The 24,376-nt window shown below is 44.0% G+C and overlaps 1 protein-coding gene across 1 annotated transcript; it reads right to left on the bottom strand.

The window, feature by feature from the left end:
* Window positions 1-266: 266 nt before the first annotated feature.
* LOC119784565 (TBC1 domain family member 9B) lies at window positions 267-22,736 on the bottom strand. Its single transcript, XM_038286667.1, has 23 exons — window positions 22,619-22,736; window positions 16,621-16,731; window positions 16,419-16,537; window positions 16,117-16,348; window positions 15,782-16,040; window positions 15,465-15,672; window positions 9,586-9,783; window positions 9,364-9,510; window positions 9,133-9,283; window positions 8,838-9,052; window positions 8,001-8,118; window positions 7,207-7,409; window positions 6,768-6,850; window positions 5,575-5,704; window positions 5,200-5,298; window positions 5,065-5,133; window positions 4,736-4,976; window positions 4,591-4,656; window positions 2,987-3,055; window positions 2,362-2,415; window positions 1,853-1,894; window positions 1,648-1,739; window positions 267-1,572 (listed from the first exon to the last, which is right to left on the bottom strand). Exons 1-23 carry the CDS (start codon window positions 22,734-22,736, stop codon window positions 979-981), a joined length of 3,618 nt encoding a protein of 1,205 aa, XP_038142595.1. The 3' UTR covers window positions 267-978.
* Between the last annotated feature and the right edge of the window lie 1,640 nt (window positions 22,737-24,376).

The following is a 24,376-nucleotide window of genomic DNA, read 5'->3' as shown; positions in this document are numbered from 1 at the left end:
GCTCAGGTTCTAAGTCCAATTAGCCCCTTCTTGGACTGGATTATTGCAGCAACACCAGTTGAATCTGGATAAATACTTGCTGAGCATTCAGCCCAAGGCAGATCCTCCTCTGTGTGGAGTTTTGTTCAAATACAAGTGCACCCTCTAGAGGATTCTGCAGCTGCTGAGTCATGCAACCTCAATGGAGATCAAGCTGCTGTCAAAAGCTGATGTTTGCAACCACCTCTCATGTAATCTTAACATTCATACAAGCACCACAGAAGAAGAAGGATGGTCCTTTTAGGTTTATTAGAACAGATCAATAACCAATCAATACAACAGATTTAAAAGCAGGCAGATAAACAGATAAAAAAAAAATACTGTGAAGTCACTATGGACAGGAGGTACACTGGAAACAAAAAGAACAAAGCTAAGGCATAAGAGTATGAAAAAAATACAAACACTGAACTTATTTGCTTTCCTTCAGTCATTATTTTCTTAAAATCATCTTGCTGTGATATCGCCTCTATGAAATATTCACTACAGGGTTTTTACATGCCTGTGTGTTTTGGTTCTGTAGCAGATTCAGTAACCAATAAGAGATCAACGACCAACACTTTCTGCTTTTCTTTCACAATAAAAGCCCCACAATCCCCTTCCATAAAAGCTTTTACTATGACACACATAGGAATCACATGATGATGATGATATCATAGGTCTGTCAGTGACTTCCTTGTAAAATGACTGATAACTCCAGGTCACTATCATTGTGGGTGATTCTTAGAGTCGAATGGAGGCCGTGACTGATCAGGTGACCAATCGGGGGCCCAGATGGCCGCTCGGGGGGGGCCAGGAGACCAATCACTGGGCCAGGTGACCAATCAAGGGATCAGGTGACCAATCAAGGGGTCAGGTGATTGAGTAGTGATGTGATCGGTAAAGTGGTCAGACAGGTTATCAGGAAATTAGATGCTCAGGTCAGTAAGGTGCTCAGGTGAGTCAGGAGATATGCTGGTTGAGTTCATGGTCTGACGCAGAGCTTATCTGACGCTCCACAGCACGCTGAGCCTTACAAGCGGCTATTTTGACCTGGATGTCCGTCTTCCTCTCGAAATACTCAACAAGGGCTGGCTCCGTCAATAGTGAGGCCAGCACTTGCTCGAAAGTAATTGACCAATCCGCATCCAGCGTGCTGCCCCGCCTGTGCTCTCCGCTTACCAGCACGGTGTCATCAGCGATGTCCTCGCACTGCAGAGAACCGGAGCTCACCATCGAGTACGACGACACAGATGTGTCGTCTTTCGTTTCCTCGTCGGACGTCTGCGGTGCCGGCAGCTCCAGCTGGGCATCGGCCAGAGCACGGCAGATCTGAGCCTCAGCCGAAGTTCCTTCGCCGGGCCCCTCTTCCACCTGCTGGGCAGGAGGCGGGGCCTGAGCCTCACACTTTTTGGCCCCGTTGCCAAACTTCTTGCCGACCTCTCCTATCCGCAAAAGCAGGCTGGCAACAGTGGCGATGGCGTGGTAGAGCTCCTGCTCGGATGGCTCCTCGCTGAACATGTTGTACAGGGTCTTGCACAGCTCAATAAATTGTTCCTGTAAACGGGTTAACAGATGATCATTTCTGAACATTCTCACTGTCAGAGAATGCTCACCTGCATCAGGCCTCACCTGGTTCATCCTGGGCAAGTCTTTGATGGTTTCTCTCTTGGGCTCCTTCTCTTTAGCCCACATCCTCAAGTAATACCTGTAGTCCTTCACCTCTGAAACAAGAGGGCAGGCACGTAAGAACACAAGGTAGCAGGTCAGGACAAGAAGGAGGACATAAGCAAAGGGCAGAGCAGGAGCTGTGGTTAAATCTAAGGAGCATATTCACCTTTCTTTTCCTCTTCTTCTTCTCCAGCCTTTGGTTCCTCACCTGTTAGGATGAAAGCAGATATCACCATCATCATCATCTTTACTGCACTGTAAAGTAATGAGATTACACTGTGTTATGACACACCTATAACCCACACCCAATCAGTGATGTCACCCCTACTCTGCTCGGCGGTATTTATGTTGAGGCACTAAGGTTTCAACAGAGTGGTCCCGTATTGGGTCATGTGACCTGAAGCGATCAATCAGCTAAGATAGAATAAAGATGTTCCAGCACAGTAGGCGGAGCCAAGTTCCACAGAGAACATCTGGTGAAACATCTGTTTCAGCAACAGCTGCTGTTGTCAGCGTCACCAGGATGTTAAAAAGCAGCAAGACCATCTGGGTCAGTACCGTAAACAACCTAGACTGAACCACTGCTGATTTACAGCACAGGATGAAAAATGCACTGTGACATCACCTGCTGTGGGCGGGGCTAAAAAAAAGGGGGTTTTAAAAACTCAAACAAACCTGATGCCAATTCCTGCCTCCGCACAGAGTCCAGATCAGACAGGAAGGAAGATTCTGAAAGGAGACATGAGAGGGAAGAAGAAGAAGCAGGAGGAGGAATCATGGTGTTAGTCAGAGCTGAGAGTCACAGGAGGAAACAGAACCTGCTGCAGGTGAAAGACGGCTAACCCTCCACCTGTCCATCCATTTCTGTGTGAGGTCTGGACCCGTTTCTGTCTGTTGTCAGGTCCAGCTCCTTTAGCCGCTGGCCCAAACAAAAACGCTAATGAGACGGTGGTCCAACCCTTCCTGACCATAAGCCTAGAATACTGGGCTTTACTCTGGTGTCAGTGGGTCTTTAATCGTGCTGCGGCACATCTTTATCCAGCACATTTCACCGGCTCCAAGCTCCCTTCACTGACAGGGCGTCCATTTAGGTCTCGCTCCGTTCTACAGCCCTACATTTTACTCTCAGTACCAAGAAAAAGAAAGAAGCTAAGAGAGAACCAGCCCTTCTTATGGTTAAAAGCTTTTAATACTTAGCGGGCTGTGGCTCTTTCTGAGTTTTGCATTTTCTGTTTCTAAAAGCATTATGAAGATGCTGCTTTTATGTGCTCTGAACTTTATGAACAAAGAGTGTGCTCACCTGGTTGTTGGTCCTCGGTAAAGAAGTGAGTGGCCTCCAAAGCAGACTCCGCCTCCTCAGCACACAGAGCTGCAGCAAACAAACAAACATCTGTGAGCAGATTTTGTTGTAGGAAACATGGTGCAAGCAGACACTCTTACCCCATTTACACTATCCTTGAAAAACCGATCTATGCCGAGACCAGTCCGAGCTCGGATCAGTTAACCAGGCCGAGCTTGGTTCTGAAGACCGTTTACACATCACGCTATCTTGGTCTCTCGCCTCCTCGCCTCCTAGTGACGATCTGCGGTATTACTGCCAGTATCGAAGGAGGAAATCAAGCAGTTGGAGGTGGTAATGCACCAAAAGTTATTTGCCAAACGCCATAAAACACAAGAAGAAGAAGACGAAGGAGGAGGGAATCAAGCAAATCAAATTTTGCGTGGAGAAGATTTCGATTATGATAGTTGTTCTTCTTCTTCTGTTTTGTGTTGGTTGGCAAGCAACTTCCGGAGGGGCATTACCGCCAACTACTGGAATGGAGTGTGAATCGGAATGTGCAGCCAGACGGAGATGACGCGTTCTGCTCATGCGCTCTTGGTATCAGAGTACCGAACTAGGGAAAAACCAAGCCGAGCCCACCTCTGGAACTGGTCTGCAGTTATCTCGGTTCGGTTGTGTCTATCTCGGTTCAGTTCAATTTGCTTTCAGTTTACACACGATAAGTTATCTCAGTTACTGAGCTCGGACCGGTCTCGGCACGGTTCTCAAGGGTAGTGTAAATGGGGTATATGCGGGTATAAATGTATCTAAGCAGATTTTAGGCATCCTAGTTTATGTAGAATTTAGTGAAATGTGGGATTCTCCAGCATGTATAAATAAATGTTATTCCCAGGCGAAGCACGAATGGACATGGGACGAGCTCTAAGGAAGGCCAAGTGTCTGTAAGTGGAAAATCACACACCTGAGTGGATCCGAATAATAGTGTTTTCTCAATATGTAATACTTAAAATCAAGGTGGTAAAATTTATTATGCCAAAAACATTGGCATAATGATTTTTAAATAAAACAGTTCATGTGTCTCAAACCAGGAAACTTAATCAGAACAGCTCCCCTCTGCTCTCAGGATCAGAGTCTGTCCCATGCTTTTCTATCCCTTCCTCCAATCTCACTGCCACTGGTTTAGCCCCGCCCTCCCTGCCAGCTCTAGAGGTGAGAACATGGTCTGCCATCCAGGAGCTTCTCAGAGAACAGTCATCTACGGTTCATCCGAACCATCAGTAACTTTGGCCCGAATGACGCAGCACCATTTCAGATTCTGTCACAGAGGTGGTTCAGGTACAGAGGGTCTCCTTACCTGACCTACTTTGAAGGGAAACACTACATTGTAAAGTTTTAAACTACACTACATGCACATTTTAAAGTTCCTGTATTGTTGGATCCAGACACCGCACTTAGCTTTACGTCCTCTAATAGAACACCTAGGGCCGTCAAGGTGTTTGGACCACATCAGGTAGAACCCCTGCACGGTCAGCTGGTATAGTTCTGGTTCTCATCTGTGCTCTACAGAACAGGTCAGATCTTCCAGTTCTGATCTGTGCATCAGGTGAGCTGTGGGGCGGTACCTGGAGGGAGGTGGAGCTTGTAGAGAAGCTTCAGTTTCTCCATCATGTCTCCGTGATACATCCCACCTGCAGAGACACAAAAAACTGCATGAGACCAGATCTGACATGGAGGCGGCTATTCACCAGCTCTCAGGATCAGACTCACTGAGGCCAGTGCTAAACTCTTTAAAGTTGACCAGCCCATCCTGGTTCTGGTCCAGGAGCCTGAAGAGACGGGCCGATAGCATAGCAGTGTGGCTTCCACAGACCCAGGGCGAGAGGGCAGAGAAGAGCTGAGAGAACTGGATTGGGTCGATCCGGTACTGCTCCAGGTATGGCAGGCTAGGATCGTGGCGCTCCGCTGCTGAGCTGCTGGACCCCCAGTAACAGCTGGTCATATGTTTGGACTGAATCGGATCAGAGACAGACATGTTAGACAAAGAGGATCCGAGGAGGATATGTAGACCAGAATTCCAGGCATTTAATGTTTCTGACCTTAAAGAGACAGTAAAGCTCCTCCAACTCCTCGATGCTGAATTCAGACTCTGTCATCATCGCCCTCACCTGCAGAGACAAACCTGTGAGAAGGATGTCCTCAAATCATGACATCAAATGTTCAGCCACACCCACCACACTCCTCTGTGCTGTGTCCTCCAAAGACTGGATGACCTTTAACCTCTGCTTGAACCTCATCTGCTCAATGACATCAGACCGCAGGCTGCCAAACTTCTACATGAAGAAGAAGAAGGCAGATGATCTCCCTCTGATAATGTAGGACATTTCTATGTCACAGTAGAAGAAGGTTAGCTGAGTGCGTTTCGTAGTACAGCACATCATCACACATGGTTCTGTTTGCGGGTTTCTGGCTAACTTTGTTACATGGCTCCTGTTCAGAACAAAGGTTCTGAATGCATGCTTAGATCATATTTTCTCAATGACTGACGAAAAGCTACTGAACCTTCTGCAATGACTGACTTAACAGACAGGAAGTGACATCACTCTGACCTCATAGGATGCCTTGATGAGGTCAAAGACATCAATTTCTGGGGGAGGGTCATCTCCACTGGTCAGCAGGGCGTGAAGGTGAGGGATGGGCGGAGCCACGGTCTGTTTGTTCACAACGTTATCCAGGTACCTGCAGCACAGGTGGAACTCATGGTTTGTTAAGGTTTATAACTGAGCTTAGATCTGTTCCAGCATGGCCTGGATCAAAAATATAGTGAAACATTTTTGAATTTATTTAGTTATTATTTTATATAATTTTTTACAGATTTAATTAAATATTATATATTCATATATGCTTCATCCGGGACCGGGTCATGGGGTCACCAGTATCGGTAAAGACTCCCAGACATATTTCCTCCAGCGTGCCCAGGATTGTCCCCTGGGCCTCCTCCCAGGAAGTGCCTGGAATTACTCCAGAGTGCCACCTCAGCCACCTCTTTTTGATGTAGAAGAGAAGCGGCTATACTACGAGCCCCTGCTGAATGACCAAGCTCCTAACTCTACCTCTAAGGGAGAGCCCAGCCACCCGGCGTAGAGAACTAATTTCAGTCGCGGGTATCTGGGATTTCGTTCTTTCGGTCATGATGCAGTGTTCATGACCATAGGTGAAGGTAAGAACATAGACTGACCAGTAAATCAAGAGCTTTGCCTTTCTGCTCAGCTCTCTCTTCACCACTGCAAACCGTGCTGCACCTACAATAAAGCAGCAGCTGCACCGATCCATCTCTCAATCTCCCGCTCCATTCTCCCCTCACTTGTGAATGGGTCTCCAAACATTGTGTGTGAACAAATAGTGACTTGCACAGAAGTCCAATAATACATCACTTGGGTTAAGAGCTTGGGGTCCGTTACTCATGATCATGGGGCGTTGAAGTCCTCATGTCAAATGCTGGAGTCCTTGGAGGGGTTCTAGCTACCTTTCTTTGCACCACTTTTTTTTCTCCTTCCACTTTTTGGAATTCAAGTTTTACAACACTGATTAGAAGTGTTTTAATATTTTTAACTTATAATCAACAGAACGACAAGAATTCCAGGATTAAAGTATCTGATTTATCTATAAAACAGGTTAGTTTTACTTTCCAGGAAAGAGAAATACGGAACTTTTAAGCATATTCTAATTTCTTTATAGCTCTTACATGCAGATGTGGAGAGACCTGACCTAATCATAGTCTGAATCAGTTAGGAGCTCTTACCTGCCCAGGATGGTCATAGCCTCCCCCTCATCACTGCAGGCCAGTAGAGCATCCATGTTGTCATGAAGGACAGCCAGCGCAACCTGTGGACGGATCAGGCCAGAGGTCAAAGGACAGCTCGGCAGATAATTCAATACTCCTTATAATCTCCATCTACAGGCTGGCTAGAAACCTTGAAATAGTTTACAGCTTGAACAGACTTTTCTTTAGTCAGCAGAACTCTGAAACGGATCGTTCACACCAAACTGTGATCCTGTTTAGGTTGCATACATGAACTAATGGCTTAGCCGTACTCAGAGAAGCTCACTGCTCAAGGACTGTAGGTTTGCTGATGAAGATTCTCATCAGCAAACCTACTTTTACGGAATGACTGTAGATTTGCCGTTTGCTTTTCCTCTGTAAACCGGTGACCAGTAGTCAGCAGCTAACAGGGCCGTACCTGGAAAATGACCTTGATCCCTTCATAGAAGAAGCAGTCGACCAACAGGACAGCGCTGTCAAATGGCATCACAGACAGGAACAGGGTGAGGAACCAGGACAGGCTGATGGTGGTGATCACTCCCAGGTCCTGCATGTGTTCATAGAGCTGAGGCAGGAAGGCTTGCGTCAGATCTTCAAACACTCCTTGATCGACCAGAGCTCCTGCAGAGACAAAGACCCATTGAGACATGAGCATGCCACGTAGAGAAGACAACGGCCCACGGAACCAGGTGGCGGTTTCCACCCAGAAACCCAACCCAGTCTTCTCCTAGACCCCAGCTCTGCTGATGCGTGTGATGCTCTCCCAAACCTCACCATGGATTGTATGCACTCAACTTTTGTCACTTTAAGAGGGGAATCTTCTGGAGAGAGTAAACCACCTGTGATTGGCTACTTTTCAGGAAGTCTTAAACAGGATTGCTTCAAGAGGCAGGATTTCCTGAAAGGAGCCAATCAGAGACATTTTAATTTCTATGGTTGAATCTGTCATCTAAGTGGCAAAAGTTGAAAGAAGCACACAGAAACAAGTCCACACACAAGCACCACGAGCACAGGGCCATGAGCGCAGGAAGGGATCCTGTTCACGTGCTTGTAAAATTTGGGGGGCTCATGGTATTAAAACATAAAACATTTAAAATGTGGGTGGAGAAAAGTTTACATAAATTTTCTTTAAATACCACTGCCCGTTTGAGTATTTAGTATGCATGTGCAATCCAGGCAGAATTCTGACTTCATGGGACCGGCGTTACCTACCTACGACCCGAGTGTTGTAGTAGTCGGGCAGCATGCGCTCGCACAGCGCCACCAACAGCCAGAAGGCTTCTTCCTCGGTGCTGTAGAGCAGCAGGACAGAGGTGACGATGTTCATGGCCTGGAGGAGACAAGGACTCACAATGAAACAGAACATGGCAAGGACAGAATGGGCCATGCAGAACTCTTTCATTGAAACAAACTAAAGTTTGACAATGGCACTAATCAACAAGATCCAGGTTCTCTTCTGGTCAAATCATTCTGCCTTTGTAGCTCTTTTTTTTTTTTTTTACTGTGTACATTACTTTGGCCTCTAAAAATAGAGACAGTACGGTGAGACACAATGGTATTTTAAAAAGTCTGGAAAGTCCTGATTCCTTGTGCAGTGAGCAATAAATTCTGAGAGACATCCTGTCAAGTTTTTCAACAGAAATCTTTTCACTAGATGCTCCTCAACAGCATTATAAATATTCACTAACGTTATTATATTTTTTTACTAGAAGTAGAGTCAAAAACTGGTGTATCGAGCATATTTCTTTTGGATAATCCCTGTAGAAGGTTTTCATGACTGGAATGGGCCAACGCACCATCGAAGTTTAATAGTTCCAATTGTTCCGAACAGTTGTTCAGTAGCATACTTAGAAGCCAACTTATCAGTTTTGGAAGTTATCTTGTTTCTAGATTTATCTAGGCAGTAATCTAATAGTTTGAAGGATTTCTAATGTACCTAAAGTATTCGGTAGTTTTTGGAGGAACCCAACAGTAGTTTCAGGTGCGGTTTAGAACCCACGGTAATCTTGGGTTAGCCTCAGTGCACTCCAGCAGTTTTTGGTTCAGTACCTGGCAGTAACCAATGTTTGGGTTCCGGTGGGCGTAGGCTGTGAGTACCCGGCGCAGCGCAGCAATACCCATCTCATTCTGGAAGGCTCTGTGTTCAGGCATCGAGCGATGAAGGTCTCGTTCGATCTCTTCAGTAGCCAATGAGCACAGCCCCATGGCCTGTTCCACCAGGTCGCTGTAGTAACCAGGGTGGGATGCCATTTCATTCTGAGCTCCTGTAAGTTAAGGGTGACACAGGTGAAGATGGAGGAGAAGAGCATCTCTGAAGTATACAAACTATGAATTGAACACTGACCAGAGAACAGCAACCACAGCTCCCCCCTCAGGCTTTCTGGGATCCCATTGAGGACAAGTTCTCTGGTTCTGGAGGTTCTGTACATACAGACACCTCGACCAAACTCTGAAAAATGGATGTTCCAGGCCTCCTCCTTCATCCTCTCCTTCATCTGCACGAGGGAAGAGGTGAGGAACGACTGATCAGTGTCTCCTTACCATGCACCATTCCTTCATTGGGAACCATACTTACAGCTTTGGGACCAAGGTCCTCTGGACCATCTCGATGGTATAGCTGCAGCAGACTCTGTTTTGCAGTAGGCAGACCAGGGTGGTAATGGCGCCCCTTGTGGACGGAGTCAGATCCTGTTGAAGAGGACAGGAGGACGCTGGAGGACCCCTGGGTACAAGGAGACATTAGACTGAAACATAGGATTCTGACAGTAAAATATCTCCTGAACTAAATTTAACTCACCGAGGAACCAATCAGAGACAGCGGGCCAGTGTCCCCCCATGAGCTGTCAGGTGTTCGCTGCAGGAAGTCTGAGATTCGCTGCACCAGGAAGTCTCGGTCTTTGAGGTTGGCGAAGAGAAAATTCATCTTATTCTTGGTGCTGATTGAGACGGGACACGGTAAGACACTACTGCTGTCCGCCTTCTCCACAATGGTCACCTGAGGAGCAGATAATCATGTGTAAATACATGAACAAGGAGCATTAGCTGAAATTAGTCTCGGACAAATGTCCAAATCAGCGTCCTTTTAACAAGCACTTTACTGCTGAACTACAACCTTATTAAACCTTCTGGAAATGTACTTTTATTTAGAACAACATGACCAATCAATACTGTTGCCATGGGCAACAGCTGATTCATGGAGCTCTTAGTTAAAGAAACATCCCACTTCCCTTTTTATACAAAGCAATCTTGTGGTTTTATCAGAATATTGCATGATCACGAGACTTCTGCATCCATCAGCAATCAGTTTGAACACAGATGTTGAGGACGTACATCCTTGAGGAATACCAGCTGAGGGAGAATCATTAACCTTCACCTCTTGTGACCCATTTGCTGGAACCAATAAAACCAGTTAGGGGCAAAATGTCTAGCGTTCCTGTCAGCAATACATCAATAAGTAAATGAGAATAGATGACATTGATGTAGTCTACCAACAGAATTTGGGTACAGGTGGCTGGTGATCCATTAATTTCCCCCATAAGCTTGGTTTATACTCGCCACATCGCACAAGACACAAGGATGTGTGCTCCAAGGGTGTGCTAGGTTGCGCACCTCAGAATTTTTGTAACTTGGCAAAGTCTGTGCATACCAGCCTTGTTTCAAATGGAAGGATATAAAGTTGTTCTCCATAAACAAGTTTGCCTATACTGACATCAAATGGTGCAAAAGGTTGAAGTGGAGCAGTGTGGTTAAATGCAGTGTTGTTACTGGTTATTCAGTGATTGAAAACGGCATACGCCGAGTTTATTGGCCAAACTTGTGGTACAAACAAGGATTCCATCACATACCATACAAATAAAGTCTGAAACAACTACCCATAGTATACAATGCATTCAGCTTTTATTAAGTGAAACATTCTTTTATTTATTTCATTTAAAAAAAGGTCCGTATGGGCTTCACAGGGGGGAAATGGGTTGGTTTCCACATCGTCACATCTCTCTGTGTGCAGCAGGAAAACCTATTGTTGTATTCCACCATATATTTCTGTTTAGCACACCTAGGAATCTTCAATAATCATAAATTCTTAAATAAACAATACTGCACTCAGCCATTTTGGAAATGGGAGGTCAAGAGTTTCTTGCCTTTTTTTCTTGCCTTTCTGCTTGTTGCTGATGAAGGTTCTCAGTCATCCAGGTCATAGTCATTCCGTAAAAATTCAAAAAATATCCACTGGACTTGGTTTTCAAGATTTGAAGACGTTTCGCCACCTCTCCAGGAAGCTTTCTCAATTCAAATGTCTGGATCCGCAGTGAGTTTGAGTCTTATATAGACAACGCCTTGTATCGCTTGGAAACATGCAATGGAAACCGATGAATGGGTCGTTAGTTCCATCGTTAGCCTGTAATATCTGAACCTGTCTATGATTCTAGGGGTCGGTCGTTAAAGGGGGGATTGTCATTAAGGGGGGGATTGTCTCCTGTAATACCTGAAACCTGTCTATGATTGTTAAGCGTTGGTCGTTAAGGAGGTATTGTTCACCGGCTGGAGCGGGTAGGTCCCTCGTTCCTCTGTGATGGGGTGGGGGGTTTGGTGATATCTGGAAGGGATCATGTCTATGATTGAGTTGTATGTTTTTGGAAGCTGGAATCTGAGTCCACCACCTCTGTTTAAAGTTGGTTTTTCTCTCTTAACATAGATGGCTTCCTTCACGCCCCTCTCAAACCACCTATTTTCTCTATCCAGAATATGGACATTCTGGTCCTCAAAAGAATGTCCTTTGTCCACAAGGTGTAGGTGTACTGCGGAGTCTTGTCCAGAGGTGGCCGCTCTTCTGTGTTGGGCCATGCGTCTGTGGAGAGGTTGTTTGGTTTCTCCAATATAAAGATCAGAGCATTCCTCACTGCACTGAACGGCATATACCACTCCGCTCATATTCGGTCTGGGGGTTTTATCTTTCGGATGCACTAGCCTCTGTTTAAGGGTTTGGTTTGGCTTGAAATGTACTGGGATCTTGTGTTTGGAGAAAATCCTCTTGAGCTTTTCAGACACTCCAGCAACATAAGGGATTGTGATGTTTTTGCGTTTAATTTTCCCATCGCTGTCTTCTGTTGCGTGTCTTTTGGATTTCCTTGCTGATTTGATAAAAGCCCAGTTTGGATATCCACAGTTTCGGAGAGCATCTTTGATGTGTTTCTGTTCTTTTTGCTTCCCATCTGTTATAGTAGGGACATGTTCTGCCCGGTGTTGTAAGGTTCTGATGACTGAGAGTTTGTGTTCCAGTGGGTGGTGTGAGTCAAAAAGAAGATACTGGTCTGTGTGAGTAGGTTTCCTATAAACTTCAATGTTTAGGCTTCCATCTCCTTCCATGCTCACCAGGCAGTCCAGAAAGGGTAGTTTGTTATCCTTGGCATCCTCTCTGGTGAATTTGATGTTACGGTCAACAGAGTTGATGTGTTTGGTGAAAGCTTCCACTTCTTCTAGCTGGATTTTGACGAAAGTGTCATCCACGTATCTAAACCAGTGGCTTGGTGGTATTCCATTGAAAGTGTCTAAAGCTCTCTTTTCCATTTCTTCCATGTAAAGATTTGCTACAATTGGTGATACTGGAGATCCCATCGCGCAGCCATGTTTCTGTCTGTAAAAATTACCTCTGAATTTGAAATAGGTTGTGGAAAGACAAAGGCCCAGTAGTGTGCAGATCTGGTCCGGAGTGAAATTAGTCCTGTTGTTTAAATCACTATCTTGTTCAAGACGTGTCCTGACTATTTCCACTGCCTCTGTTATAGGTATGCATGTGAAAAGTGAAGTAACATCAAACGATACCAGGGTTTCTCCTGGAGCCATCCTTAAATGTTTGGCTTTGTTGGCAAAGTCTTTGGAGTTTTCTATGTGATGTGGTGTGTTCCCCACCAAGGGAGCTAAGATATTAGTAAGCTGTTTAGCAATGTTGTATGTTACTGAGTTAATGCTGCTGACAATGGGCCTGAGTGGTGCCCCTTCTTTGTGACACAGGGCAGAAGAGATTCTTAGGAATGCGCACAAAAAGCTGCTTAGTGAGAGGATTAGACAGACTCACTTCACAATTGAAGCTATCTCGCACAAAATAGATCAGACAAGGCAGAAGCTATCCAAACTTCTCCCCGAAACCTTGTTTGAAGAAGTTGCCATTTTGGTCAATAAAGTCAAGCTTTCACAACATCATAAAACAAAAGAAAGACAAAAAGCCAAATTCAAAAGATTACAACAGAAAGCAGCATTTAAACAAGAGAGCAACATGACTCAGGAGGATAACATCAAGGTTGAAGACAAGTGGGTAAAAAACCTATCTAGCAGACCACTGACAAAACCAGAGATGGATGTACTGAGTAAAGGCCTGAATTTTGCCATTGCTCCACAAGAAGTACCCATTGTGGAACTGATCACGGCCACTGAATCGGCCATCAGGAACAACAACCTGGCTGAAACGGAGGCAGAGCAACTCAGGAGCAAACTCCAAAGACTTTGCCAACAAAGCCAAACATTTAAGGATGGCTCCAGGAGAAACCCTGGTATCGTTTGATGTTACTTCACTTTTCACATGCATACCTATAACAGAGGCAGTGGAAATAGTCAGGACACGTCTTGAACAAGATAGTGATTTAAACAACAGGACTAATTTCACTCCGGACCAGATCTGCACACTACTGGGCCTTTGTCTTTCCACAACCTATTTCAAATTCAGAGGTAATTTTTACAGACAGAAACATGGCTGCGCGATGGGATCTCCAGTATCACCAATTGTAGCAAATCTTTACATGGAAGAAATGGAAAAGAGAGCTTTAGACACTTTCAATGGAATACCACCAAGCCACTGGTTTAGATACGTGGATGACACTTTCGTCAAAATCCAGCTAGAGGAAGTGGAAGCTTTCACCAAACACATCAACTCTGTTGACCGTAACATCAAATTCACCAGAGAGGATGCCAAGGATAACAAACTACCCTTTCTGGACTGCCTGGTGAGCATGGAAGGAGATGGAAGCCTAAACATTGAAGTTTATAGGAAACCTACTCACACAGACCAGTATCTTCTTTTTGACTCACACCACCCACTGGAACACAAACTCTCAGTCATCAGAACCTTACAACACCGGGCAGAACATGTCCCTACTATAACAGATGGGAAGCAAAAAGAACAGAAACACATCAAAGATGCTCTCCGAAACTGTGGATATCCAAACTGGGCTTTTATCAAATCAGCAAGGAAATCCAAAAGACACGCAACAGAAGACAGCGATGGGAAAATTAAACGCAAAAACATCACAATCCCTTATGTTGCTGGAGTGTCTGAAAAGCTCAAGAGGATTTTCTCCAAACACAAGATCCCAGTACATTTCAAGCCAAACCAAACCCTTAAACAGAGGCTAGTGCATCCGAAAGATAAAACCCCCAGACCGAATATGAGCGGAGTGGTATATGCCGTTCAGTGCAGTGAGGAATGCTCTGATCTTTATATTGGAGAAACCAAACAACCTCTCCACAGACGCATGGCCCAACACAGAAGAGCGGCCACCTCTGGACTAGACTCCGCAGTACACCTACACCTTGTGGACAAAGGACATTCTTTTGAGGACCAGAATGTCCATATTCTGGATAGAGAAAATAGGTGGTTTGAGAGGGGCGTGAAGGAAGCCATCTATGTTAAGAGAGAAAAACCAACTTTAAACAGAGGTGGTGGACTCAGATTCCAGCTTCCAAAAACATACAACTCAATCATAGACATGATCCCTTCCAGATATCACCAAACCCCCCACCCCATCACAGAGGAACGAGGGACCTACCCGCTCCAGCCGGTGAACAATACCTCCTTAACGACCAACCCTTAACAATCATAGACAGGTTTCAGGTATTACAGGAGACAATCCCCCCCTTAATGACAATCCCCCCTTTAACGACCGACCCCTAGAATCATAGACAGGTTCAGATATTACAGGCTAACGATGGAACTAACGACCCATTCATCGGTTTCCATTGCATGTTTCCAAGCGATACAAGGCGTTGTCTATATAAGACTCAAACTCACTGCGGATCCAGACATTTGAATTGAGAAAGCTTCCGGGAGAGGTGGCGAAACGTCTTCAAATCTTGAAAACCAAGTCCAGTGGATATTTTTTTAATTTTTACGGAACTTTCTGCTTGTTATGCTGACCACTGCCCCTCTGTGGTTTTTGCAAGGACTGCAACTACACCCACGTCACCTATAAAAGAGTACAGCGCATCTTTGGGCTTGCGCATGGCACACACGGACTGACCCAACAACCCAACGTGGGAGTATGTTTCAGTCTTAAGGGGTGTTACACAGATTCTGAAAGGTGGTCAAAGACGGACTGAAGTCATTGCTATTTTGGGTTTATAATCCATGAGCAGAAGTTTATTGTTAATCCCCTCTCCTTTGAGAATCAATGGGTCTTCTTCAAGTGTTCTGGTTCCATACCACAAGAACAGGTTTCCTTCAAATATCGACTGAGTATGCCCCAATGTGTGCACTAACAGACTGGGGATTTTAGCAGGTATAACAGTTCATGGCTGTGACCTTGAACAAGATACTGCAGGGACAAGCAGACAGGTTGACCAAGACCCAGAGGAGACCTGGGCTTGGTTTCAAGCTTTGGTCTCAGTTCTGTAGATTTTAGGACTTACCTCTCTGAGTGGGATAATTAGCTGACACAGGTCTTCTTCTCTGCTGCTGAAGCAGACGTAGCTGTTAGAGATGAAGAGCTGTCCCACCACATGCATTTTGGCGAACGGCGTCCACAGCGTGCAGTCTGTGTGTCCGTCCAGCCGCTCGTCCTGTGTAAGCCGGAACATGGAGCGGTACCGCTCGTTCTTAGCTCGGGCATCAAAGTCCCTGCAGACAGAAAACAGCTGTTGATGCTTTTGACTTGGAAGGATCATTATGACACAGATAATTTCACCCTGCCAGCCCTGATCAGACTCGGTTTAAATCAGAGCGAGACCTCTTTAGAGCAGAGACGTTTTTCAGTGTCTTGCAGGGTTTGGGCAGCGATCGGTCAGCAGCGAATCCCTCATTGTCGAGCAGCTGTCGCATGGCGATGTTAGCGAGCTGCTCCATGAGCTTGAAGGTGTCATTGATGTTCAAGAACATGGAGAAGAAATGTTCTGCGTTCCGGGTGCTCACACGCACACTCTCTGGAAATACCAGGGTAGCATTCTTCTCCAGCTGGGTCACCTCGGTCCATGGCACCACCAGAGTCACTATGCGAGCAAAGATAAGTTAGTAATCACTGCAGAGTGATTTGGTTCATGTTTGTGTGTAGTTGGTTGAGGATACCTTCTTTTCCCAGCAGGAAGGAGTAGAAGCACAGATGGTTGATGGACAGGTAGAGCCAGCCCTGCCGTGGCACTCGACCCTTCCAGTAACTGCACGAGTAATAGTTCACCAGCTTCTCCTCCTCAGGCATCCCAAAGAGCTTCCTCATCTTTAGCTCTGCCTCTCGAAACTTCCCGCTGTCCTCCTCCTGGTCATCACTCTGCTTCAGCCGGTTCTCTTCCGCAATTATGCCCTGCAAGAAGTGACATTACTTGTCATAAAGAAAAAAAAACCTGGGCAAACACGTATCGTCTTAGACCTACAGAGATTTTTCCTTTGACGAAGGTGATGACATCTTCATCATTATCAAATATGGAGATTGTCTGCAGCAGATTGGATTCCAGCCAATCCCAATGCTCCGTAATCTCCTTGCGGGATGACCCTGCAAAACAAATGAGGATAAACAGACCTAAAAAAAGACCAGCATCTGGATTAAGCTCATGTTTTTTCAGTTCTTCTGCTCACCACAAGCAATGTTCCAGTAGATCTGAGAGTCTGCAGTCTGCAACAGGATTCTGTAGGGGGCCACCCTGGCACTCGAGTCCAGAACCACATCTAGAGTCCCCACAAGAAGACCTGCAGGGATGCCGGGGAACCGGGCAACACAGGAGCCATGACATGCTTAGTTCCACAAGGATCAGCCCTTGAGATTGAATCAATATACATCTACAAACCCCTCCACCGTAATTATAACTATATGTACCACTTCATCTTTTAGCTCATCTGGTGACAGTTTAACTTGAGTTAAATGATTTTCTTTATTTCATTAATTCATTTGAATGCTGGCAGAAGAGATCACACTCTCCACAACAGACTTATAGAAGACATGAAGCATATTCCTCTAAACACTGAAGGAGCTAAGCTTCCCTTAAACGTACAGTCTGCTCTTTCCCTTTTTGTAGACAGCTTCACATTTGTGTTTCCAGTCAAGTCTCTCGTCCAGAACACTTAAGTATTTATACTTCTCTACCACCAATTCTTCTCCAATTACGGTAACAACTTATGACTTGTTCCACCTTCTTCTGAAATCTACAATAATTTCCACACCATGGCACAAAGCAATTAACAAGCTGCAGTAAGCATTGGTGTCAATCTCTGATGCCCCCCAATGACTGCAAAGTCATCCGAGTAGTTCTGCAGATGACAGGACTCTGTCTGCTACTGGAAGTCTCAGGTGAACAGAGTAAAACAGATTGGTGAGAGTACCTTACCCTGTGCAGCTGACAACCTGATGATCCTACAGACTCATAAACCATGGTCTATTTTTCAGGTAATCTTTGATCCAGGCAGTTACTGAGGCCTCCACCTGGGTCTTCTGGTCTTTCCAACAGGCTGCATCTTATTAAAAGCACTGGACAAATCAAAGAGCATGATCTCACAGTGCTCTGTGTCCTGTCTAAATGACAGCAGGGAACATTTAAGCAGGTGTATGAGGGCATCTCCAACCACAATGTCATGGGATTAAGCAGACTGCAGGTAGTCCAAATAGTTTGTTTGCTTAGTAAGGTGGATCAACAGGATTTTCACCAGGACCTCCATGATGTGGGACGTAAGGGACAATGACTATGGTCATTTAGGGCTGATGGCCAAGTATTTTTCAGTACCAGAACAAGGCAGCGGGTCTTCCACATCACTGGAACCGTCTCCTAGGTCAGGTTTAGGGTGAAGAGGTGCTGTAGATTCGCTTTATTCTCATTTAGTCTCTTACACTTGCAGCTCCATCTATGATTTGGTTGATGTTATGGAGTTGTATGCATTTATGTGATTCAATATTTAAATCATATAACTTTCAGACAGTCATATGTTGTTTTGGCAACAATATTTTTAGGGCAAGTTGTTGTGGATTTTTTTTACATGTGTGCAGAGTTAACCGTGTTGCCGTAATTTACCTTTAATTACACTTTTATCTCTTGTCCTAAAACATAGCCCCTTATGTTTATGTTAGTTTAACTGATCAATTCATTTACCTACAAAAAAATTAAGATAAGTTCCTTATTAAAATGTAAATCATGAAAAAAGAAAGTACCTGTTTAGGAAAGGGGGATCAGGACAAGGAACATTCAAGCAATGATTTTCAACATTTGGTTTTTTTACCCAATGAAGACTGATGGTTTACTTACTTGAATAACTAGATAAAATTACAAATCTAAAAAAGGTGCTCAGATTTAAAGTAATGAAGGTGTGTCACAGATCTAAATGTGCTTTTTTATGTTATATTTGTTATACGTTATATTTTTATAGGTGTTGTTCACATTCTTGTTTAAAAATTACGTTTGTTAAGCTGCTTTGCCTTGAAATTAGGGAAAGCTGCATTTCCCCTGAAGCTTTGGTTCAGACTTCAAAGACTGCAAAAGTGCAAACCACTCCCATCACCAAGGGTGAAAAAAAATCCAGTCCCAGCAAACTGTTAATACTAACATTTTTTACTACTAAGATTCTCATCGCCTCAGCGTAATCCACTTTGATGGAGTTTACCTTGAACTAAATTATCATATAAGGATTCTATAGGGTATTTGGTGCTGGTCCTTAAGGTCTCTAAATAGGGTGTGCAACACTGGTTGGGCTGAAAATGACATAGTTCTATGTTGTATGCTGTTCTATGAGCCCTAATGCAAGCCTGGTTAGAAGCCCTAGAATGAAACAACAGGTTTCTTCCTTTTATGGTATGATCATGAATATTTAGATGAGCTGTGCACTGATTGGTTGGTTCACAACGAGCGAAGCTGCTGCGCAAAGACGCATCATAGCAACAAGCACTCACTAGCTAAAAATCAAAATTGTTGATTATGGTAGGGTGACCAAACGTCCTCTCTTTACCGGACATTTCCAACTTTTGATACATAAAAAAAAAAAGTCCGGGGGGAGTTTCAAAATCATCTGGGATTTTGGTCACACCGAGCACTCGAACCAAACTGTCAGCTCTGGGGCTGGCCCAGGAACCCCGGTGGATGGGGGCAGGGAGCCAGCGGCACTGTGCTTCCCCCGGCCTGCCTTACTGGCCCCCCTTCTCCGGCTGAAGACAGGCGGCTCATGGCTCTCTATTGAGGCCAGGCCCAGTAAGCGGCCCAGCAGTCCACACTTCATACCCCTCCCTCCCTTGGGCCAGTGAACCATTGGGCTGGTCTGTATGTCAATTTCGGGGCGTGACAAAAGTACAGGCCAGAACCAAATAAGGCAGCATCCCCGAATTTACGTCAATTCAGGGCTTCGTTTGGATTCACCCGTTTTATTGTGGAAGTTTAGAATTGTGAGATTTGGACAGAAAGAAGGTGTTGATGGGGTGTGAACTTCTCTGTACGTCTATTTCACCAACTGAACTATCGTTATTCATCTATGACAATGGAAACTCTGTTTGCATTTTATGACCACTTTAAAGGAATTATTGTTAGACAGAAACAGAGAAATAGAATATCAAAAGCTTTACTTTCAGAACAGATTAATGAACCCAACTTTATATCTGGGCAATTTTCATATGCTTTAATGCTAATTTTTATAAATTTTTATTGTTTCACATTCAGTAATAATGATTTTTCACGATTCTCGCATTTTGCATGATTCTTGCAAAAATGTCTACATTTCTATTTTTCTTTTCTTTTTTTTTTGCACCATGTATTTTTTCCCACACTGTTTAAATTTGATCACTGCTGCGTTTTATGGAATGGAAACGTTCTGAAAGCTGTACAAAACGAAATTTCATTTTGCATACATGACAATAAAAGTTGTCTTAGTCTAAGTCTACAATACATTTACCACCTACAGAAATTTAAAAAAAGGACATCGCTAGAACAAGGCAGGTCTGCTTTACTAAAGAGAAGACAGACATGTTTAAAAAAATAATAAAATGTCATGCTATGATGTAGCAGCTTGTCCTATCTACTACTTGTACTTCATGCAATGACAGCTAAAGAGAGGAACTTACTCTTCAACAACACTGAAAGGAGAAAGTGGAAGGGTATAGAGGACGGATGGCTGGGTGGGACATATTCAAAATTCCTGCAAATAGTTTAAGTAATATTTTAGCTTTTAAGATTAACAAAACTCCCTATGGCTGCTTTGAGTATACTCTTCAACAAATTTGTGCGGTTTCAAAAAGCCACACAGCATCTAAAACCAGAAGAAAAAAAAAAACATCCAAAAAAAGAAGCATTGAGCCACAAATGGAGAAAAAATATATTAGATTTAAAGATGCACAAATGACCTATTCCAACTTACAACCAACTTTAACAGTGCAATTCTAAAATAATCCAAAAGGTTTCCTGTCAAAACACCTCCTAAAATTGTACATTCAGTATTGTACATTACTGCAATGGAGCCTTTAAAAGAATCTAACTTATCCAAAATATTGCAGCCATAGAGTCCTGACCAACAAAACTTCCTGCTTCAAGTCATGAGATAGGAAGAGAAGAGCCAATAAAAACTGGCATTTGGATACGACTTCCTGAAAAATGGAGACGTTACAGAAACTGTTGCAATGTGTATTTTCTGTCTATGCATCACTTTATATTGGGTTGTGAACCATTGGTGTCACTGGAAACCACTGAAACTTTATAGATATAAAAAAGGAGCAAAGAATTCAGATGAACTGAACTGCTAATGCAGATCATATAAATGGTGAATGGCCTGCACTTATGCGGTGCTAAATCAGGCCTGATCACCCCAACACACTTTATCATGAACCCTTTAATTCACCAATTCACATACATTCACAAGCTGATGGTGCTAAAAAACATTGAAGCCGCAGCTCCCTGTGGCAGACCAAAAGAAGTGAGGGAACCACACAACAAGCGCCACCATGCCCTCTAACCCCCTCCATCAGAGGTGGCAGCAGTAATACTCTCAAGCAGAATATTCAAAACATTAATATGTTTTTGTGGTTAATTATACACATCAATTTACTAACATCAAAGATGATAAATACAGATTTCATTCTCTTTTCAGAACTAGATTTTGTTTTATATGGGGTAAAGAGAAAACGTGTCTTCAGTGAAATCATAGATAAATAAAAATTTTAATAAAAACTTAGAAAATAATCAATTTATGTAAATATTAGTGCTTGTAAATATAAATTTTATGCAGAATGTTTATTGATAGAAGTAAATAAGTAATGACGATCTCAAAACTGAAAGATTTTTATCCGCTATATCTTTTATTTAGAAAGCACGGATGTTTAAATATATGCGTCTACTTGTTAGCAAAGGCTGTAGGAAAGTATAAATTGTTTTTATTTAGAAAATATGGAATGTTTTGCTCGTTAATTTTCCTCTTGGAACAGTGTAGATTGACCCTGAGGTTCTGGCGCCTATCCACTTTTGGCCACCCCTTAGTGTACGATGGTTATTGCCTGGCCACCCTTATAAAAATATTCTGCCTACGCCTCTGCAGCCGCCTGATGGTGAAGGTCTAAAAGCCACATAAGAGATACAAGAAAATCTGAAAGAGAGACAACGGGACCTGCAGTTTGGGTCACAACCTTCCATTCTGAGGTCAATGCGTAAAATATTAATAACTTCCAATGTGTTAAACATCCCAACATCCATTTCCTGTTGTGGTGCAGCCATGCATTTGTCCAACAAAGGTTTCCTGAGCCTGCAGAACGTCTTCGGGTCCAAATCTTGGAACCATCAGTGCTTGTAATGCATGATAGTTCAGATTAGTTCAATCTGTCTGTATGATTAGACTGAACTGCCTTAGTTAAGTAACATGTTGGGAATTGGGGCTATAAAGTAAATGAAATTAGTCAGATGATGTTCAGATCATTCCCAGCAGATATGTGTGCACAAGTTTCACCATCATTAGGAAGGTTTAAATAGGGAAGAAGTGAAAAAGGTTGCTGGTTCCAATCCCTCCTCTGGAAACTAATTGGTTTCGGACGACCACTTTCTGTTTCCTTTAACATTTTACTGGTCTGACCCCCAACGACACAGACCCACCCCCACCTAAACCCTTGCAGGTCTCTAAGACCTTCCCCATGATGCAAACATTAATCACCTGGTTCTTTATCAGGAAGTAAACAAAGTCAGCTGAGTCTTCATGGCGTCACTCCCCTCAGACCTGAGGCCAGCCACATTTTTACCTTATTCTGGGGTTCTAGTTTTGCATCCAATTATCCAGAACTAGTTGTTCTGTTCTCAGTTTACATAACCAGAGGTGACTGTTACTGAGGTTCTGCAAGAACTGTTTCCAAAAAACCTGAACTTAGCTGGATGACCAACACCCACAATTAACTGTTCAGACTGGACCAATTCACAGAGAGAGAACAGAACATCCAACTAAAAGAATGGAACAGTTCCTTCCTACAGAGCCGAACCGAACCGAGTGGACCGTCCACCCCTTCCGCCCACATAGAGCCCAACAGAGACCCCCTCCCCCCTTAAACTCGTCAAACACAAACCAAACAGACACATCAAATTGCTTATTCACTAGTCACCCAGAGACAGACCGGACCAGACCGAACAGAACCTACCGGACAGCCCCCCTCCGCGGCCGTGCCCCCTCCTCCTCTGCAGGATGAAGAACGGATTGGCCCGCTCTGACATCCACAGAGCTCCGGCAAGAAGCACCTCCTCCGGCTCGATCCACATGGCGGACAGCTGCACTGACCCTCAACCGGGTTAACTCTGGATAAAGCCCGGAATCAGGTTTCTTCTGGTCCCGTTTCTGTTGTTTTCTGCAGGTCTGATGACTCTACATCACTTCCGTGTATGACGCATTAGACCACGCCTCTGCGTGACGCGCGTGCTGGCGTCGCAATAAAGGCTTATATAAAAATATGTCCTAAATTAATTAATTTTCAAGACTTCATTTCCTGCTTTAAACAGCGAACACATTATTTAGGCGTCTTTTTGGCGACATAACACAACCATTATGTTTAAGTACATTCTCCTATTAAGCAGATAGGCCTATTTGTTTCATCTCCTCTCAAGTTTTCATGGAATGCAAGATCTCACCTCATGGGATCTCAATGATCCTAAGAAAGTTGAGAAATCAGCCCAGAGATGCACGGGAGGAGCTGGTCAATGACCTGAAAAGAACTGGGATCACTGTTTCCAAGGTTACCGGTTATACACTAAGACCTAATGGTTTGAAATCATGCATTGCATGGAAGCTTCCCCTGCTTAATCCAGCTCATGTCAAGGCCTGTCTTAAGTTTGCCAATGACCATTTGGAGTCCATAGGAGTCACGGGAGAAAGTCTTGTGGTCAGATGAGACCAAAATAGAACTTTTTGGTCATAATTCCACTAACAGTGTTTGGAGGAACAAGAATGGTGAAGAAGCATGGGGGTGGTAGATGGTGGTAGATGACTGGGGGCGGTGTATTGTGAGATTTTGGGGAACAACCTCCTTCCCTCAGTCAGAACACTGAAGATGGGTCGAGGCTGGAACTTCCAACATGACAATGACCGAAAGCACACACAGGATAACCAAGGAGTGACTCTGTAAGAAGAATATCAAGGTTCTGGTATGGCCTAGCCAGTCTCCAGACCTAAACCCAATAGAGAACTTTTTTTAGGGAGCTCAAACTATGCGTTTCTCGGCGACAGCCAAGAAACCTGACTCATCTAGAGAAGATCTGTGTGGAGGAGTGGGCCAAAATCCCTCCTGCAGTGTGTGCAAACCCAGTGAAAAACTTTTGGAAACGTTTGACCTCTGTAATTGTAAACAAAGGCTACTGTACCAAATATTAACATTGATTTTCTCAGGTGTTCAAATACTTATTAACAGCTGTATCATGCAAAAAACAGAAATTTTTTTTTCTTTAGAATATTTCTCTCACAGTGGGCATGCACCTACGATGACAATTTCAGACCCCTCCATGATTTCTAACTTAGTGAACTTGCAAAATAGCAGGGCGTTCAAATACTTATATTCCTCACTATCCAGAGGGTTGCTGGTTTGAAGCTTCAGTTGTTATTCTGGTTCAGGTTTGGAATAGTAGCTGTAGATTCAAACCAGCAACCTTGTTGATTTGCATTTCAAGAATATAATACAAGTTCTTCAAGAAACTTTGATGTTCCAAGCGTTTGGTGTGTACCACCCAAAACATTCACTTTGGTGCTGGTCCAAGGGTATCAGCTTTTGGTGTTCAACGAAGCATCAGAAGCAGGAGATGGTTCTTTCTTCTCATGTGAGACCAAGAGGACAAACTGCCAAAGACTGCACAGTTGATGCAGCAGACTCTTTAATGACATTTAATCAGACATGATGCTGCGGCAGTAAAGA

Source organism: Cyprinodon tularosa, unplaced genomic scaffold (assembly GCF_016077235.1).
Source record: "Cyprinodon tularosa strain WSP-4 unplaced genomic scaffold, ASM1607723v1 ctg229, whole genome shotgun sequence".
In the NCBI taxonomy this organism is placed as follows: domain Eukaryota; kingdom Metazoa; phylum Chordata; class Actinopteri; order Cyprinodontiformes; family Cyprinodontidae; genus Cyprinodon; species Cyprinodon tularosa.
This window is presented reverse-complemented; position numbering and strand designations above follow the sequence as displayed.